Genomic DNA, 19,934 nt, shown 5'->3' with positions numbered 1-19,934 from the left:
TAAGGAATGCGGCCGGGACAGAAGGACATTGTGTGCAAAGAGGCCATATCAGGTTCTCCCAGGGGGGAGGGTTTAGCAATTGGCAAGGTTTATATCAAAACGCAGTGTGGATGGCAGTATATCATAGTTACAAGGAGCCCACAAGACTCAAGAAGTCGCTCTCAATACATCCATATCTTGTCTACCACCTAGGCCCGCATATTTCTCCCTCCCACCCCAAGACAACATATCAGAAGTAAAAACTGAAAACGCCTTCTCTCTTTTGCATCTATGGCATATTAGATATAACCGTATGAATTTCCCGTGTGAAAGCAAAATTTCTATGATTCTACCTCGACAAAAAAAGGAAAGAAGATACTCCTTTCTAATGGATGGATGGGAGACCATCAATGCAGCGCAGGGAACGTTCCTGAAGGAGACAGGCTGGAAGGTGAAAGGGACTGCTGATTCTGAGGCTGAGGCTGAAATTGACAAATGGCAATAATGGAATCTTTGCTGTTGCTCTGTCGCTGCTGATACACTAGTGTGCAAAATGTTTATAATTAAATCGCAAGGGGATAAAAAGAAGAAAAGCAAATAAAAAGAAAAAGAGAGGGAGAGGGAGAGGGAGAGGGAGAGAGAGAGAAAAGACGTCATACACTTTCACCCATAGATATCTTTTAACCAAGGCGGAAAGAAAGCCACATAAAACAAAAGAAAGAAGAAAAGAAAAGAAAAGAAAAGAACAAAGATCTCATATAATCTGTCGTGCGCGCGTACATACCTGAAGTTCCCATTCCCGTTTACGTGATGTTGAAAAGAAAATGTCTCACTGTGCACATGGCGGTTTACAAAGGTAAATGCGAAGGAAGACGAAATGCTATGAAGGGAGAAATGAACATGCGTCCAAATGAATCAACATAAATTGAGGGCTTGTTGTGGAGAAAACACAACAAAAAAAAAAAACAGAAACGAATCCGGCAATCATCATATAACATATGAGATAGGGCCGGGAAAAATCTCCAGATACAAACATAGTTAGTTTCTATAGGTGAGGTGGGCGACGCGACTAGCCTGTCGCGTTGGGATCGAGAGGATTTGGGGTATCGTCAGTGTGATTTTCCCCGTCGACTTTCCGCTTGAGTCGGTTGCGGGGTTGAGAAGAAGATACAGCAATTTCAGCTTCCGTCATGACCACTGCTCCTACCACGACACGGACGGAATGTTAGCAAACTTCTTATTCCACTTCCCCTTGAGAATGGTTGCGGCGGCGGTGGCGGCGACAGCAGAAGCAGCAGTAGCGGTGTCTTTAGTGGTGTATTTGTTACCGTTGCCATCCACTGTCCCATTTTGGCCATTGGCACAATCCATACCTGCATGTACATTTTCTATCTCATTGTACGCAGGGGGTTCTTCCATCTCTATCTCGCCGCTGGGCGAAGTGCTCGTTTGCGATGGTCCGGGGCCATTTGCTTGCTGACCACGCACAACTACAGATGGTGCTGGTGCTGGTGCTGGCTGTGATGGGATGCCAGTAGGACTGACATCTTCGATTTCGCGATTGACAGGTTTTACGAGTCTGTCTTTCATACGATCGTTGACGTATATGAGGAAGTACGGTGTAGGTGGATTGGTTAAATTTTGGCTTTCAAATATCTCGGATTTGCTTTGGACTTCTGTAACCTCGCCGTCGTTGTACTTTCGCCATATATTCTTGTCATAGTCAAAAATATAAATATAATAATGACCAAACTCAACAGAGCCGTGGTGCATAAAAACAGCATATAGCCGATAAGGGAGATGGCGAAGATCGGTGAATTGAGACTCAATCAACGCGATTAAATCCTTTTCTCGTGCTTCGAGGCCTGTTCTTGCTTATTAGTATAATATGTTACTTGGGGAAATATAAAAGAACTAGCAGCCTTGATGTACATTTAATTTCATCCTGGACCATCTCTTGAACTGCTGTAAGACGATATAAAATAGTGTCATCGAGCTCCAGTGCTTCATCTGCCAATTCAGGATCGTCTCCTATACTCATCAGGCTTTGAACGCGCACCTTTGTCTCCGTGAAGACATCCGGTAAGCACGTCCAACTCTACTCAAGAATATGGTAGTTAGCCTTGGCCATGGGTGATAGTGAAGAATATAAAAATTCCATACCTCTGTATCAATAAGCTCAGCTTTACGCGCTCTCAGTTTGCGGAGCTCATCCTTCCAACGCCAGCATTCACGGCGCCTTTCATCCAGATTATGCTTATTACTGTCCATATACCTGTCTAAATATATCGTTTCCTTCAACGCCAGGTGATGAGTCGACTTAAACGACGCCTTCTTGACTTGGTCAAACTGAACACGTTGGACTTGGATCTGGAGAATTGGAGGCAACTTGCTGATGGTGCCGTATTGTTCCACCTCAGCACCATCTACCTCTACCTTTTGTACATCAAAAGCACCGTCGATTGCAGAATAGATGTTTTTTGATCCAGTGGCAACGTCGATCTTGATATCACACCAAGACTCTTCCTTGGACCGAACCCCATTTTCTGCCGTAATGTAGGAAACGGTCTTGCCATAAAATAAACTTTGAATATGAGTCAGCGTTGAAACTGTACGGTCGTTTATTGTTGTAGTGAGGTCGCAGATCAAAGACTTACTCTGTGACAACATCGAGCTGCTCTCCATCTTGATCGAATCTAATAGGTTTGACAGCGCACTGAGTCTGGAAAAGAACGTTGTTAATAACCTCCGTAACATCCTGCTGTGCCCCTAGCTCAACTTCGTCCCTAAGTTGCTGTTGGTAATTGACTACTGGCTCCTGCCGTAAGGCTATTGGTCGAGGGGGAACCGGAGGGGGTCTGCTCGGAGGGCCCATGGACGACGGCGGGCGTATAGAATCACCTATAGTTCATCATAGACAGTTTAGCCCCCTGGGCTCTGAGTGATAGATTCCAGAATTCTTTTTAGTGTTTGCATTACGTACCAGTAGCGGCGCTCGTATGGTTTGAATCATCTATTTCTTTCACGTCGATAGAAGAATCCTGAGGTGCCGGCCCTACATTTTCCTTATTGTCGATCGACAGTTCCTCATTATCTGCTTGTGCCGTTAATGAAACAAGTGTTATATCGCTGTCCCCATCACTAGGTTCAACTTTCTGATTACTTGCACCTGCTGACACATCTTTTGGTACTTCTGTAGTGACAGTTGTTATGGGTCCTAATGGGCCTAAAACTGGCATGCCATTTATCTCACCAAGGTTGGGCCGACTGCTCGTGATCAAGGATTTCCTCCGGATGGCTGCTTCGTTTGAAGAGCTAATAAGAGTTAGCCGAGCAAGTTCCTGCTCAGGAATGACGGAGGAAGTAGGCGATGTTATCATTTTTTTAAACAATAATTGGAGTTCCAGGAGAACTATTATAAGATTCGGTTAGTTATCCTTAATCCAAACAGGGCCAGAATTTCCCAAAAACTTACATTTTTGGGATCTCTCAATCTCAGCAATGGAGACTTTTCGGGATCCAATCTTTTTCCTCTCAAGACTTGTCTCGTCGAGAGGCATCTTATAGTCATCAAAATGAATAACCATCTTACGGAAAGGAGTCACCGTGAAGTAAAATTGGAGTAAACTGTTCAAGTAACAGGTGTTGCCGATATTTTGGAGACCGACAGGCCATTCTTTCAGTACACGGTTTGCCTGCGTCGATTCTTGGCCGAGAGTGCTGCTGATCAACGCACTTCCTTTCTCTCTGCCGATAACACCAAGAGCTCGTCTATACGCTTCAATCTGGCCCGGAGCCTCTGAGCAACAAACGGAAAATGCAGCAAGAATCGCAGCATCATCCACAGTCCGGTCAGGTATTTGAAGGAGACGGAACGCCTCTCCAACATCCATCTCTGTGGCGGCTGTTTCACCAGTAGTTAAAAAGTACTTCAGAGAATCGGAATTGCGCGCCTCGGCAATCAAGGCAATTGCCTTCCGAGCTAGCTCTTTAGTAGCTGGCTGATCATTAACCTAATTTGAGCGTACCTAGGTAAGTATTTGTATGCAACAAAATTGCTAGCACCAAAAGAGCGAAAATTACCTTTGCGGCATACATAGAAACAATAAAATCATCAGAGGTATCATTTTCTACTCCAAGGTATACCAGCGCCTGCTCTACAGTAGATAAACCTATAAAACTGTTAGTCTGGAATTCGCTCTGACTGGCCCTTCATGACACATACGCTCTTCAGCCACTGATTTGATTTTCTCACTTCCTCGGCTTTCTCCAATCCTCCAAAGTTGTCGTCTCGTTTCCGTGTCGTTAGCAGTATCGCGAAGCCGAGCAAAGAAAGAGCCAATGATGTCATCATCTGTCAAGTTTCGGTTTCCATAATCCAGTTGGAAGTACTTGTACGCACGTGGGATATCATCGTCCGCGTATCGAGAACCACTACATTCAAGAGTGACCAAGTTGTTGATTTTCTCTCCATCTGTGACGCGTCTCCATTCGCCAATATGTCGCAAACATCTGAGATAATAGGGACTTCGTCCAGGATCGGTTTCAATCTGTCGGTTGTACGCCTCGATAATAAGATCCGCGGACATGTCATCAGTCACTCCAAGATCCTCGTAATATCTGAAGATTTGGTTAGCGAAAAAAACAACTAGTTCTGGTCGCGGGGAAGAATGAAAGCAAATCTCACGGTGCCCTTCTTATCTCTGGATTGACTGTTATGGGAGGGTAAGCCCTGTCGTCTACTAAAGGGTAAGCATATTGACCTAGAGCATATGGTGGCGGATACTCACAAGTCGATGAACCAAGGAGCTGATTGAACTTGCCAATGGCAGGGTCGAGGGGTGTTCCCAGTTGTTGGCCTTCTTTCTCGTAGGCGGGTCTTCGGTAGATGAAAGCTAAAAGCTCACTTGACACGTTGTCAAGGAAAATATTTAGAATATTTTGATACGGGACGAGGTCGGATGTGCTAGGACGCGGAGGTTCCCAAACATCTTCCTATGCGAGCCCAAGGAGTCAAAAAGAATGAGGATTTCACTACAGCCCAGATAAGGATTCTAGAAGCTATACATACTCTGGGTTGAAATTCTAGGAATTCCAAAAGCTCATGGCAAGGCTGACCATCCACACCAAAACAGACAACGAATCGCTTATTTGACTTAGATATTGACTTGCTTCTCTGGCTGTCATGCAAGGCATTTTCGATGTAAGTACGAAGGTTTGTCAAGACGGTGATGGGCAATGGTCGACTGTGGCCCTCTAGTCGCTCCGGATACGCTTCCATAGCCGCATCGGTCCTGACTTTTAGTAGCTCCGTGTTCGTCAAGAGGTCCACCCAGTGCGGTGTCAAAATCGGGGAAAGTAACTTGAGGGAAATCGCAGCAGCGCATGTCGGGTATGAACAACGGAAGTAATGGGCTTCTAATCGTTGGCCTTTTTGGCGGAAAGGGTTTGAATCTTGGCGATTGTCGCTGTGGGAATAAACAATGTGATGCAGTTGGCTAGGGCAGTGAGATGCTTCTGTTGTATGCGTTATCTTGATCTCTAAATGATAGCGGCAGATCAAGCACACAGCGGACACTTTGAATGGAGTCCTTAGTCCAGCCTGGAAACCTTCAGGAGGAAGCTCGGTTTGGTTAGCCTTTGTGATGTATTGGTGGGGACAAGCCTTCGGCGAGATGAGTTCCGGGTAGTTATCGGGATCGTGAAAAGGAGGCGGAAATTGAGTCAAGAGGTTGAAGGATGAGCTGGGAGGGTTTGCAGGGTCGTAAGAAAGGACATCTTGGATAAATCGGGGAGTGGTTTTCCCTGGCAGGTAAATCGAAATTCACGTTGTGTTAGCAATGGCTGCAGATATAAGAAAATAACGGGGAAAACCGTCAGCTTCTCAGGATAATAATCATACCAGGTCCCTGGGGAAGAGACATATGCGACATTGGAGATCCCAATATAGAAACTGATAGCGTATTGCGTGAAGGGCAGCGCTGTGCTGAATCTAGCAATTGACACTACCAGAAGTTCCGCAAATGCGCTCAGGATGTCCAGCATTGAGGGATCATGGGAAGCAAGGATGGCGCAGAGGTTGGCCGAGGAAGAACAAATAAGCTTCTGGCAACTATCTCTTCACAGCTATTAAACGAGATTTGTGTCAGGGGTAGAGATAGCAGCTTGGAGCCTCCGAAGAGAGGGGAGGAATGCGATGTGGGAGTCGTATCTATGGTTGGCGTAGGTGGGGGAACGCAACGAGAGAAACCACGAGAGTAAAAGGACAAGAGGATATGCGCTGCACTGAGCTTTTGTCTACCTCCTAGACATTTCTCCTATTCAAAGAAAGGGTAGTTCCAGCAACTCCGCCGGCGTGTTCAAATACTGTGTGATTGTAACTAGTTGTGTTTCGTTTGTCAAGATGATGCTCCAAGAGGTTTGCCAAGACCACCAGCAACTAGCCATCCTTCAGACACCCTCCCACACGCTTGGAGCTAACTATCTCATTGCTTTAACTCACACCTCTCGGCAACCCAGCCTTGTCTTCTGTTTCCCTTTCCCTGCCGAAGCAATCATGTCTTCTACAGCCGAAACCTACCAACCACAAGATGCCATCTCTTCCACAATCAAGACCACACTCATGACAGGTGCTGTCGGACTCTTCGCCTCGTCTGTTCAGAACACCCTTCAAAAACGAAACTACGGCCCCTGGGGCGTTATCACAAGAACAGGCGGCACAATTGCTTTATTCGGTATGGAAGACTCGCTCGTGTCAATGGCAATGGATGGATGGAATGGAATAATCTAGATAGGCGAGCATTGCTGATACTCAGCTAATTTTGTGACTGTAGCCTCGGTGGGCGGTGCGTATCAATTCGCGAGGGTAGCGGCAGCGAATCTAAGGGAGAAAGAGGACCACTGGAATGCTGCGTGGGGAGGACTTTTCGGCGGAGCAGCTATTGGATTGCGCGGTTTGCCTTGCCCTCTGTTTTCAAATCCTTCAGAGTCCGCGAAATTGGCAACCAGCGCTAACACCATGTATTTATTGCAGCCCGAACATTCCCCGCAGTTCTTGGTTACGGCGTGATTGTGGCCATGGCCCTCAGTGTATTTGAGTTTACTGGAGGAAGTCTTGCTGGCAAAGGACATGCCACCGAGGAAGATGAATTTGACAGGCGGGAAAGGCTCAGGAAAAATTTCCGATCCCCAATCGAGGAGACAATTGCCCAACTTGGTGAAGGCAGAGGTATGTAAATGCTTCTCTTACCAATCCGCGGCCTAAATCCCCTGTTTCTACAACGACATGAGTGCTAAACATAAATGAAACTACAGGTATCCGGGGTGAGAACTACGAGGAACGAAGGCGGCAGAGGATAAAGGAGAAGTACGGCATTGACGTGCCTGCCACAGCACAGCCCGCTGGAGCATAATATCAACTTTCTTATACAAAATACTTGCATATACATTTCCTAGTCATATATATCAGCCCTTACTTCCGTTCCCCCATCTCTTGTTTCCTTATCTCTTTCCTATAGTATATATTGTTTGTGTCGGGACCCAAATCCATCAGAACCTTCACACCCACTTTTTCCCCGAATTACCAGCCAACCACCAATCGTTCCCTCCTGTACCATGCCCTCAATATTACCTCCTAGCTAAATGCTAGCATAATTTCAGCCTAGTCTCCAGTTTGACCTTTCTCATCGATAGAGAGAATGTTTCAATTTTTAGTTTCGATGTGTGAAATGAAAAGTTTTGTGATGTTTGCGCCCGAATGGGCCAAATCGGAACATGCGTCTGCACATCCTCACGGAAGGGGAAATGTTGTTTCCGCTTTATATGCGCGACAAACAGAATCTGCCTTCCATAATAGATGCATCTTTGTTATACGGCTTGGACCTTTACGCAATCTTCAGTAGTTTGGGTAATCTAATTGCCTGCGAGGAGCTGCCTTGTAGAGATATCACATGACAGCTGGTTGGCCACTTAGCGAAGATGTGGCACTTCTGGCGCCAACTTGCTGTGCTGCTGTTGTCCTCTTTGAAACATGTAATAGGAAATATGTACTGCTCAAGTCCGTATTCCAAAGGTGGCAAACGGTGCTGATCATAATTTGCCTTCAGGAATCAACGGGGGAATCTCAATTCTTAGTTGACAAGTATTCAGAGGTACCGGTATATTCTACTTAGCGCCAAGTCCCGGCCGGGTTTTGTGCGTGAATACCTGCCCAGTACTTGGATCCTTCCTCTCCTCTCTCTCGACGTCATCCGAAAAGCCTCCCGCCAGCCCGATGATGATGTCTTGCTTGTTGTCATCAAAACCCATGCCTCAAGGTTATTCCTGAGGCTTCATTTCTCCCCCACGATTATGCTTCTCTCGAAGGCTCTTGTTAACCTCCCTGTTTTCGTCGTATTGACATATTGGCATATTCTAGATCTTGCCCCAACAATCGGTCCATGCTGTCAGTTACCCAGTTCGTAACTATCCTACTCCCGCCCACAGCGAATATTGTGAACGGCAACTGTCAGGCCGCCTGCGGCTCCCAAATTTATTAGATTTGTGGATACCGGGACTTGAACTACGCAGATTCCGCTGCTTGGTGTCCGAGGAAGAAGGAATTCTTAACAATACAAACAGCTGTGGCTTCGACCAGCACAGTGTACCCCGCCCCATGGCCGCTCGACCTCAAACTCCGTTGCGCGATGCGTATATCGCGGTTCCAAACTCTACAGAGCTCTCCCATGTGAATCAGATTAACGGCTCTGCTTCTGTCTCTGCCGCTCATCCAACCTCCTACATGGCCACGCCCGGTTCGATTGTTCCCTCGGACTTCCAGGTCCGGGGAGTTCCCGTCCAACATTCGACCCAAACACCTCAAGTATCTCGATTCCATGAAGATATGTCCAGTCGGTGTGGGTCGTCTGTTACCGATGGTCCTCCTCATAATACGAATAACCTCCACCGCTCTGACTCACAAATGTCAGCGGCAGTATCGCTCGCGCCGTCTCGAGCTTCGGGGACCATAAAAAAGAAACCCTCATTGAGTAAAAAGGGAAGTTTACGACGGGCCGGGAGCCGGAGGAGTAGCCGTGCAGGGAGTGTAAGGAGTATGGCTCTGGGTGAGAAAGAGAAGTACGGGATCCTGGATAGTGATGACATCAACAGTGCATTTTATATTCCAATACCTACTTCGGGGAGTCCAACGGATGTTTTGGCTGCGAGATTCCAAGGTAGGCAGTTATTAGCAATATACCCCTGGAGAATATTGTATATATGACTCCCCTGTTTTGGCTCGGATCGAACCCAGAACTAACTATGCGACACAGCCTGGCGTAAGGTCTTAAAGGATTTAATAATGGTTTTTCGGGAAATTCAAAAATCGCACGAAACCAGATCAAAAACCCTCCTCTCGGCGTCGGATTCGATGAACAATGTCGTTTTTCCAAACACATTTCTTGCAACAGGCGGTATTTCTGATGCTACCAAAATATTAAAAGAATATCATAGACAGGCGGTGGTAGAATCGGCGAAGGCAAAGGACGTCGAATTAGAAGTCATTAAACAACTTACTGGTCTTCGGTCAGATCTGCGACAGAAAATCAAGGAGATCAAGGGCCTCTCTGGCGACTTTAAAAATTCAGTGGACAAGGAGCTAGAAGGCACTCGGAAAGCCGTGAGGAATTTACAGGAAGCCCTTGGGCTGGTAGATACAGACCCAGCAGCTATTTCGGGGAAAGGAGACCCTTTCCTTGTGAAGTGTGCCGTACATAGGCAGCTTGAAAAGCAGATTGATGAAGAGAATTATTTGCATCGTGTATGCAGCCCATCTACGTTTCCCTGCCACCTTGCTACCTGTAGGTTGTGGACCCAATTTGCTGACCCTTCTTCACAGGCGTTCTTGAACCTGGAAAACTCAGGTCGTGAGCTTGAACGCATTGTTGTCACGGAGATCCAGAAAACGTACAATATGTATGCAAATATCCTGAAACGCGATGCAGACGCAGCATACGATGCAGCAGGTCAGCTCATTGATGGCCCAATAAGTGTGCCCCAAGATCGTGAATGGGACGCTTTTGTATCTCACAACGACCGCCTGGTCGATCCTCTGTTACCGCTTCGAGATTTTCAACATATTCATTACCCTGGAAAAAGTCATCCTGCAGCGGCAGAAGTGCGCGCTGGCATGCTTGAACGTAAGAGCAAGTATTTAAGGAGCTACACACCTGGCTGGTATGTTCAATGCAAACACATATTCCGGGGTTTTCTATTGATATCGCTTTGAGTTAGCGAATTCAATCACGGATACTGACTGAATATAGGTATGTGTTGTCACCCACACATTTACATGAATACAAGTCTGCGGATCGAATCGAGTATCAAAATCCAGTCATGTCGCTATATCTACCAGAACAAAAGTTAGGTTCCCACTCTCAAAGTAATTCAGCATCCCACAAGTTCATGTTGAAAGGACGGCAAACGGGTGCGATGCATCGCGGCCATGCGTGGGTATTTCGAGCAGAATCTCATGACACTATGCTCGAATGGTACAACGACATCAAGAATCTTACTGAGAAAACCGGCGAGGATCGCAATGCGTTTGTTCGCAAACATTCCCGCAATCTGAGTGGCGGGCTCTACCGGGCGGGTTCTATCAGCAGCGAAGGCGTCATGGATGAGGACGAAGCAGATGAAACACCATACTCTGCAGACCGTGTGATTGCAAATCAAGCTCCTCCATCTGTGGAAACGCAATGGCAGCAGCGCCCTCAACCAGGTGGGAGATTTCCAAGTGATATCAACCTCCGCCGAAATTCTCACGCCACTTACTCCTCATCTAGAGAAAGCTCTGGAGATCCCGACTCAATAGCGCCAGCCACAGCTTCTACCGAACAAACCAAGAACCATATAGCTGACCTCCAGGATGGGGTCCACGATGATACCGCCGATCTCAGCCATTCTGGTGTACTCGAAGGGCAGGATAGTCACTATGCAGATTGGATGGCGGACGCGGCCACTACAACTGCCCCTCAGAAATCTACGTACTCATTATCACAAACAACCTCTAATCTTGATGCCTCGATCGGTTCTCGCAAACTGGCAACTTCCCCTCCCAACCTCTCCCATGACGGCAAATCAGCAGCGCTATCGTCTTCCCATATCTCAGCAGATAAAGGGGTCAGACTGGGGGGAAGTACAGTGTCATCAACTATCAACAACATACCTCACTCCAGCAATGGATTGGGGAAAGATACAACGACACCATTAACAATTCCGACAGCCACAGGAGTGGGCACCCCAAAAACCATGAAAACAGCTTCTGACCAAACTCGCCAGCTACCGACGATGGTTAGTGAATACAAGTTGCCTGGCCAATTTCCTACCGCTGGTGGTTGATGTTTTGCTTGAAGGGTTAATTCTGGAGACCAAACACATATATACATATTCCATTTTATATATCGAAACACTATCTATTTCTTTGGGTAAAGCTGTCCCAGAAGATATTTTTCCCTTTTTGTTTCCTTTTCCTTGATTATCAACTATACCTTCAACATCATTCCTCCCTCCTTATCCTCTGAGAAACATAGCACCATTCCTTTCCCTAAGTTACACGCTCATATGCTTTCACTTCTCTGGGGTTTCCAGCGTCTTACTGTTCCCTTGCGTTCGAGTATATACCATTCCAAAGCCCATCAAATCCCAACTTATTTCCCCCACTCTCTCCACTACCCTTTCCTTACGTTTTTTTTCCTCTTCCTTTTTCGGTTTTATTCAGACTTTATGTGATGCATCAGATCATTTTCACAAAGCTCCTTGGAGCCCCTCTGTACTCGTTTAATCTAGCCTTTTTCCTTTCAAATGCCGTAGCACTCATTGGCGCCATCTGTTGCTTTTTAATATATATATATATCTTTTTCTCCCACTCTTTGAAACACTATTTTCGCATTCAGTCCCTCTTGTTCGCTTGGGGATGACACCGTTGTCAAGACCATGATCTAGAAATGACATATTTAAGCTCGGAAATTGAAAAGATAATTCGTGTATGGAGCATGGATGAAGCACACATCTCTCTTCTTCTTTGAAATATAGAAGCGTAAAATGTAATCAACAAAATGCCATTGCAAAAACCTCTACAAAGCTAAGATATTTTCTTTAGATAATTCCAACCTATTGTAGATATCAAGTCTTCAAGCGTTTCAAAAGCTCCAGTTTTACCTACTAACTAAATCATAGAATCATGAAACACCAATGACGTCAATGGTATCGAGGTGAGACTTCAACAATAGAAAAAGTAGACCACGATTAAAATTCAGGGGCACGCTCTTTTAAACTTGGACGCGGGTGGCTCCCTTTGGCTTCTACGCATGTCAACAAGAGAGAGAGCAAATGCACAAATTGATGATCAGCAGTTACCTAGAATATTTAGTAGTTACCACTGGCCTTTTTCCAAAACAAAGCAAAAATAAATTTTAAACAAAATATTTTTTTTTTAAATATATATATATATATATATATATTATATATATTGATTTACTATGGAACTAATCTGTAAATTGATAAGAGTTACGGGAAGCGGGTAGGTAAGCTCCAGGTTGTTGGCGGTCTGCACGGCGGTATGGATGCTTCTCTTCAATCGAGCTAGTTTTGCGAGTTTACTCGGGAAGCCATACGGTGGAAAACGTGGCCGTGATGGCGCGAGATAGTTGGCTGGAATAGTAATGTGCTATTTCCTTATATGCACTGTGCCTGGATGGGCCCCACCGGGGTTAGGTCACTTTATTTTTAGCTGCCGGACATTCCTGGGTTAACAATGATGGATAGATGATTATGTTGACGTATTCGATGTAAGATGTTAAGATGCAATAACACATTATTACTAAATTCACATAATTCAGGTATTGATGTCTGGCTATGGCTGCAAAGACACAAATTGAGAAGCCTATGGCTCTCACATTGTTAGTTGAGCTAGAATTTTTATAAATCACCTTATTTATTTTGCTTTATGTATATAAATAATTATGCTATTGCTTGTCGCTGGCGAATGCTGTCACGCTCAATGCAACAACACCCTTCCATCTTCACTCTAGCCATTGAATATTATTCATGTGTCTTTGTATGTGTGGGTAAAGGCTCTAATCATGCAGCTGGGTTCATTTAGCTGCATCCTGTACAATCTCAGCTTCCATTTACCAGTGCCCGACCTGAGAAGCATGTCTTGAAATAATCAATTCACAGTCCCATAATCCCTGTTAGTTTCCAGCAGTCTATGCTCTATAATGCAGTTCGTATAGAAACAAATAAATAAAAAAAAGCATTCATTTGTCAAAGATGTATTTCCTTTGCTGTTTGAGTTCATGGTAGGGTTTCAATGATATTGTAACATTGCACAAGTCATTTGTTTGTTTTGTGAAATAGCCCAAGTTGATGCATGCAGAAGCCATGCATGCCAGCTATTCAGCTATGTCTCTGTGTGGTTTGTACTGTATGAGGCAATCACTGATGAAAGTTCATTTTTTGACTGAAAATGGCGGGTTGACACCCTACATTGTTTCAGTAGAGCAAATTTTTCAGTAGAGCAAATTATATCTTAAATATGGGAGTCGAGCATGAAGTTAGAGTTAGGCTGCATATTAGAAATATCAATGTAGAGATCAAGAAGCAATAAAAGGTCAAATGCAGATCGAGACCGGATTGAACTTAACCACCGAAGTTAATAATCAAGGAATTACAATCCAACATGCATGGAGTTGAAATCGATTCCCATTTTTCTTTCCCACCGCCACCCCTTCTTTCCGTATGACGGAAGCATGTCCAGGTTGAAAAAAAAAAAAAGTATCATCTTTTTCCGCGATTGTTTCTCCAGTGATATCGGTCTCCTGCTTCCTTTGAGTAAATGTAATAGTCCGGTAGCGATAAGAAAACCCAGGCAGGCTCCATCCCGTGCTTTGGGAGATTAAGGACATCTGGATGGTTCGACGAACTCATCATATATACTCATTGTCATTAGAAAGTCATAGAAAAGGGAGCGGATCTCATCCCCTTTCCTCCATCATGCTACCCCTGAGTTGGCAAGCACTCCCGAGGCACTGTGCAATCATTAACAGTCATCACATGGAAGAAAGAACCTGGTTGATATTGGTCGGAACACGAGGTAAACATGGATTTTCATATTGATGCCAGCACTCCTGAAAAATCCCCCATTGAGTTAGGAAACAAAACCAGCCAAAAGTGCTGAATGAACCACCAGTTGAAGATTGATTCTGAGTTGATGTTGTGGGTTGAACCTGACCTCCAGCCGCGGACATAGCAGCTCAGCCCTGGTTGATAGAAGTCCAGGGTCGCAAGATGCATGGTATGATTGAAGGTGACCCAACTGCTCCCGTCGCATTCGCAACAGCCATTTTGAATTCAATGCATCCAGCGTAGATATGGATCTTATTATCCGCAGGTTCTAGAACATGATGCTGTGCCTGAGCATGTTGTGGAACGAAGCCAGCAAGCTTGCCTTAAGTGAAAGATTTGGCCTGTGGACAGTCAGCAGAGCCTCAACCCGAATCCAGTAATAAATTAACTTTAGCCCTAAACCCTATCCTTGTTGTCCCGATTTGGAGGGAATCTGCAAAAACAAAAGAACGTTGCTTTTAGATGAACAATCAATTTATTATTTTCATTTTCTGTACGAGGATGCTTGCAAATTTGATAGAAGGGGTAGACGGTTACTTACCTACCACTGTTAGTCTCCTAGCTGAAAACCAGCTACCTCGACTCATTCCTCTGGCCCTCTTAGAGTTTTATATGATTTCCGGTTCTATCGATGGCTCGTATTACCGCGCGATGCCTGACGTTGCATTCCGAGTCACCAGCGGTCAGACTTCCATTGCCAGGCTCGATGCTGAACCATAATCTTCACATACTGTTTGTTTTTGCGAACCTATCACCCGCCGCAGATGAGGCGAGGAGGCAGTTTTCTCCGGTCGCGTCCCTGGACCAAGGACCAAAGTGGAGCTCAGAAATTTTGCGCACTAAACGAAAAATAGGAAAACAAAAAGCGGTGTTATTCTGAATCAACAACTACGCAAAGCTCCTCGAGATTCGGGAATAGTAGGATTAGTGTTTCGGGCTTCTTGATTAATTGCGACGATCCATAGGAACCGACCGGCTGAACCTCTTGGGACAACAACATTTTTTGATACAATAATCACCGTGTCCAGCCTTCCTTCGCGAAACTATCGCACTAATCTGTAAAACTGGCTGTCTTGGAAGATGACTTTTCACTGATCTTCCTCATTGGTTATTTTTTGTGCGGGAAAACCCGACTGTTACGAGATATCTATCTATCTTGGCTGGTCGGGTTTAACTTCAATGTTGGTTGGACATTCCTGCTGGAGAGCAACCTCATGCTGACGCGAAATGCTAATGGAACAAGGCTGAACCGCCACACTCTGCCAACTGCTAAATCGGCGGCCAATCGTTGTGGGCTGGAATGGCTCCACAGCGCCATATCTTGGCCTACACCCCTCATGACCAGGATCGCGATGTTCTTTTCTACTTCACTCGTGTTCAATTCCCATCCCATCCCCGAATTCCATTTCTAATGCCAAAATATATTTGATTTTGCAAATCGTATTATACATATATAACTTGACATTTGTCCTCCTTCCTTTTTTTTGCTCTTGTTTCCCTCGTTTTCGTTCAAAAGATTTTCGATCATCCCTTGCCTTCTTTCTGGCGGCATTCTCGTGTGGCGAGGACCTCATCCTTCAACTGCCCTTTTGCGGCCCCCTTTTAACTACATATCTACCATCCAATGAAACTTCCGCGGTTGAATTTTATACGGCTCCATTGTAGAGATATCTTCCCCCTTCTATTTCATATCGGCCGTGGGACAGAAAGGGCATCTTCTAACAGTTTGTGTTTCGCCGTGTTTAGATACCTATATCTTACTCCTGAGTGTGCTGGCCGTGATTGTCATATATCCGGCCCAAAATTTGTCCGGAATCGATGCCTTTTTCACAAGCTGCAGTGCGGCGACGACGACGGGGTTGAATACGTATGCACGCTCCATTTGCTCTGAACTCCCCTCAATTGTGCCTTTCCCCCATCTTCAACTTGGTTCCTATATTGTAAGCTAACATCCGAGGAATGAAAAAAAAAAAAAAAAAAATCCCCATAAAAAAAAAGTGTTGATGTCAATAAAATGCGTACATTCCAACAAGTGGTGATATACGTTGTCCCCTTGATTGGCAATTTGAGTGTCATAAACCTAGCGGTAGTGCTTGTTCGCCTATATTGGTTCGAAACTCGATTCAAAGACATTGGTAAAAATCTCCCAGTTCCCACGGGGAGCTTCAATCAGTCCTCTGTCGCGTTCTGAGGGCCACTGAGATACAGCATGATTTATCTATTAGACTTGTGTGCGTTCGATCACCAGTTGACTTTGCTATCCGTTATACAATTTAGTTCGATTGTCAAGGCAGCGTTTGCTTGATCGACCTCGTTCCAATAAATTGCAATCGTCAGACTCCCGAGGAAGAGACAGTATCTCTTTGCGAAACAGACTCACCGCGGCGAGAATACGAGATATCAGAGTGCTTCGTCCTGAGCCAAGAATTGGGAGCAGCAGGACAGCCGCCTCTGAGTCGGAGGGCCTAAGGCTACGAGCCAGGATTCTTAGCAGAATTCCCAACAATAATGCTAATAGCGAAAGCGACAGTCGAAATGGAACCGTTCCTAATGAGAACGAAAACGAGAATGTGAAAAGTTGCGCTGTTGAAATAGATGATTCAACCACTTCTACCTCTACCCCAGATCCTCCTGCTTCTCCATCGGACCCAACGCCTGTAGTGATTGATCGAACTAGCGCTTCCCTCAAGAAAAATAGTATTGAACGGAGTGCACCGCCTGCGCATATTAGCTTCTCAGCTGAAACAAACATGGAGCCTCGTGGACGCGCATTGCGGATTCCTGGACCACGAGAGTTTGAGAGCGGTGGGAATGAGCCCTTTCCTTTCTAACACCGGCAAACTTCGTGTGTCGGCGAGTATTGCTAATATGGTACCAAATAGGACAAACGGTTCGCGAGGTTGACGATGGTAAGATTTGCAAATTCGGCATTTTAACCATTTTCTCATTCTATGTGATGCATATATATGTTTAAGCTGATAGGGAAGCTGACGAAATGACATAACTCACAAAAACTATAGATGACCTGGCGAAAAGCATAACCATCGAAGAACCGCCAATGGCTGGTCCCTCAGGGGAAAATGAACGCCGACGATTGCCCACTATGGGTAGGCTGTTGTCCCACGCAGTTTCCGTCGAAAGAGCTGCTTCGAATGCTTTTATTCTCGGAAATAGTTCACGGAAGCGTTCTCGATCGAGGTCTTCTAACCCACTACATCGATCGTCCTCGAGGGCTGATCGGGTCCCCCTCGACATGCCCTATCTCTCTTACCAACCAACAATCGGTCGTAATTCGAGGTTCCTGGGTTTGACTGATGACCAGAGGGATGAGTTGGGAGGAATTGAGTATCGTAGCCTGAAACTTCTGGCGAAGATTGTGTTCAGTATGCCCCATCCCTGTTATCTCTTTCTATACTTGGAAGTTATTAATGCTTGTAAATCAAAACAGGCTACTACGTATTTTGGCATGTATTCGGCGTCGTTTGCCTAATCGGTTGGATTCACAATTCAGACCGGAAGTACCGGGACTATATTCAATCTGCAGGCCAGAGCCCAACTTGGTGGTATGTCCCCGCATTGCTTCGCCAATATGAAAAATATCCAACGAGGGTAAAGAGCTAGAATTGGCTGATATGTATATTCGGGTGGCACCTAGGGCAATTTTCTCTGGGATGACCACCTACAACAATCTTGGATTCACTCTTACCCCAGATTCGATGACTAGCTTCCGCAACGCAACCTTCCCCATCTTCATCATGACATTTCTAATGTACATTGGGAACACAGGCTACCCTTGTATGTTACGCCTCGTCATATGGCTTATGTTCAAAATCTCGCCCCAGGGTTCTGCAATCCGCGAGCCATTGAATTTTCTACTCGACCATCCTCGTCGATGTTACACTCTACTTTTCCCATCTAGCCCTACCTGGATGTTATTCTTCAGCCTGGTATTTCTGAACTTCATCGACGTACTGCTATTCCTAGTTCTAGACCTGCATAACGAAGAAGTCCTGGCTGTTCCGTCCTCATGGAATAGGTTTCTGGCTGCGGTTTTTCAGGCAGCGTCGGCGCGCACGACAGGGACGAGCACTTTTAATGTTTCTAAGGTGCATCCGGCTGTACAGTTCATGCTTATGGGTATGCTCAAAGCGAAAGGGTGTGGCCGTAGTTGTTGTGTCAAGCTAACATGCCGATTTAATTTTTAGTAATGATGTATATCTCTGTTTTCCCAATTGCCATTAGCGTACGAAAAGTAAGAAGATACCCCCCCATCCCTTTCCCACAAGCGCCTCCCCTCTGGCACCAATATCAAACTAATTACCCTCAACAGAACAAATACCTATGAAGAGAACTCCTTGGGACTCTATGATCCACAAAGCGATGAAATCGACGAATCAAATAGCACCGCCTCCTATGTGGGTGCACATATGAAAAAACAACTTGCATTTGACCTCTGGTATGTCTTCTTCGGGATGTTTCTTCTTATGATCACCGAAGGGTCGAAACTGGCAGATAAGGCGGATCCGGTATGTTTTGCTTCGAGTTTCCCCAACTTGATGAGCCAATATAATAACACAAAGCCATGTAGGACTTCGCAATCTTCTCGATTTTTTTCGAAGCTGTCTCGGCATAGTAAGTAAATTTTCCTAGTTCTACATCGTTTGCTAGTAATTAGTTTAGTATTGAATGCATGACCCTCGCCATCTCTTCTACATCCCGTACTATCTCCAGTATACTCACAATCTAACCTCCGCGCTACAAACTATAGCGGAAACGTGGGTCTGAGCTTAAGTCATCCATCTATCAACAGCGGCTTATCGACCAAATTCAGCGTGTTGGGAAAACTAGTCATCTGCGCTTTGATGCTTCGCGGCCGACATCGCGGATTGCCTTATGAACTTGACCGTGCAGTGAGCATCTATTTCCCCTTGAATTCCAACCCTACCCCCTTAGGAGATAGTTCACCCATTCACTTACCACTATACATGCTTTTTTACCCCTTACCCCTTTTTTTGTCCCCCTTTTTCATTCTCCTTTCCAGCAGAAATGAAACTCCATATTCATTCTCATCATTCTTCTTCACCTCTAAATTATTTTGAAAAAAAAAAAAAAAAAATGCAGATAATCCTCCCCAGCGAAAGGAATCTTACGGAATCAAGTGCTACGAAGGATGGTGGTCCAGTTACCACTACACAAACCTCAACAAATGCTACTATTAGCTCCTTGTTGCGCACTCGAATTGCCGAGATCGTCTAAAAGGCGGTTGGAGAGAAATTTTGCCTCATATAGACATATATGCTAACTAAGTACATTACATTACACGGCGTTCGCTTGGTTGGACGGGACTTGGACATTCGCAAGAAGTTAAATTTGTTATTACTATTATTATTTTTTTCAAATGGACATGTGGAAGTGGTATGATACATACACATACTTAACAGATTGCTTCCTCCATAGCGTGTGCTGTTGGATTGAATGATATTCTTTTCAACATTATTCATTTCTTCTTGATTCTCAGATTCTTATCATGCCACTGCTAACTCGCTCACCCGCACGATTAGCAGCTACCTAGGTACCTTAGATAGGTCACATGGCTGCTATCAGAGCATGATCAGGGACGACTCAGCAGACATGCCAACATCCGTTTTCTTTTCTCTTCTCTCTCTTGCTGGACAAGAAGAAACCTGTCAATGGATGAACGCTATCATGGGTGAAATCAAACAATCGAATGATATAAATTTAGAACGTCGTCTTACGCGGGCGGTTTTACAATTTTGCAAGCAAGCGAAATA

The 19,934-nt window shown here is 45.2% G+C and overlaps 4 protein-coding genes across 4 annotated transcripts; 3 read left to right on the top strand and 1 right to left on the bottom strand.

The window, feature by feature from the left end:
* Nucleotides 1-1,048: 1,048 nt before the first annotated feature.
* HCAG_05310 (predicted protein) lies at nt 1,049-5,912 on the bottom strand (the record flags this gene model as incomplete). The annotated part of the gene is made up of 13 exons (XM_001539793.1): nt 1,049-1,182; nt 1,353-1,844; nt 1,912-2,077; nt 2,143-2,563; nt 2,637-2,880; nt 2,963-3,391; nt 3,455-3,992; nt 4,063-4,151; nt 4,205-4,599; nt 4,667-4,691; nt 4,770-4,974; nt 5,051-5,784; nt 5,882-5,912. The coding sequence occupies 13 exons, from the start codon at nt 5,910-5,912 to the stop codon at nt 1,049-1,051; spliced, it is 3,903 nt and encodes a 1,300-aa protein (XP_001539843.1).
* A 623-nt stretch (nt 5,913-6,535) lies between these two features.
* HCAG_05309 (conserved hypothetical protein) lies at nt 6,536-7,391 on the top strand (the record flags this gene model as incomplete). The annotated part of the gene is made up of 4 exons (XM_001539792.1): nt 6,536-6,713; nt 6,813-6,932; nt 7,013-7,207; nt 7,294-7,391. The coding sequence occupies 4 exons, from the start codon at nt 6,536-6,538 to the stop codon at nt 7,389-7,391; spliced, it is 591 nt and encodes a 196-aa protein (XP_001539842.1).
* A 1,241-nt stretch (nt 7,392-8,632) lies between these two features.
* On the top strand, nt 8,633-11,355 carry HCAG_05308 (conserved hypothetical protein; the record flags this gene model as incomplete). Its single annotated transcript, XM_001539791.1, has 4 exons — nt 8,633-9,191; nt 9,288-9,815; nt 9,879-10,191; nt 10,281-11,355. 4 exons carry the CDS (start codon nt 8,633-8,635, stop codon nt 11,353-11,355), a joined length of 2,475 nt encoding a protein of 824 aa, XP_001539841.1.
* A 4,801-nt stretch (nt 11,356-16,156) lies between these two features.
* On the top strand, nt 16,157-19,398 carry HCAG_05307 (hypothetical protein; the record flags this gene model as incomplete). Its single annotated transcript, XM_001539790.1, has 10 exons — nt 16,157-16,277; nt 16,420-16,947; nt 17,025-17,051; nt 17,163-17,525; nt 17,591-17,705; nt 17,798-18,279; nt 18,490-18,668; nt 18,731-18,774; nt 18,911-19,052; nt 19,264-19,398. The coding sequence occupies 10 exons, from the start codon at nt 16,157-16,159 to the stop codon at nt 19,396-19,398; spliced, it is 2,136 nt and encodes a 711-aa protein (XP_001539840.1).
* Nucleotides 19,399-19,934: the final 536 nt, after the last annotated feature.

Source organism: Histoplasma capsulatum, genomic scaffold (genome assembly GCF_000149585.1).
Source record: "Histoplasma capsulatum NAm1 scaffold_5 genomic scaffold, whole genome shotgun sequence".
NCBI lineage: Eukaryota > Fungi > Ascomycota > Eurotiomycetes > Onygenales > Ajellomycetaceae > Histoplasma > Histoplasma mississippiense.
Note: the sequence above shows the minus strand (reverse complement) of the source record. Positions and strands in the feature narration are given on the sequence as shown.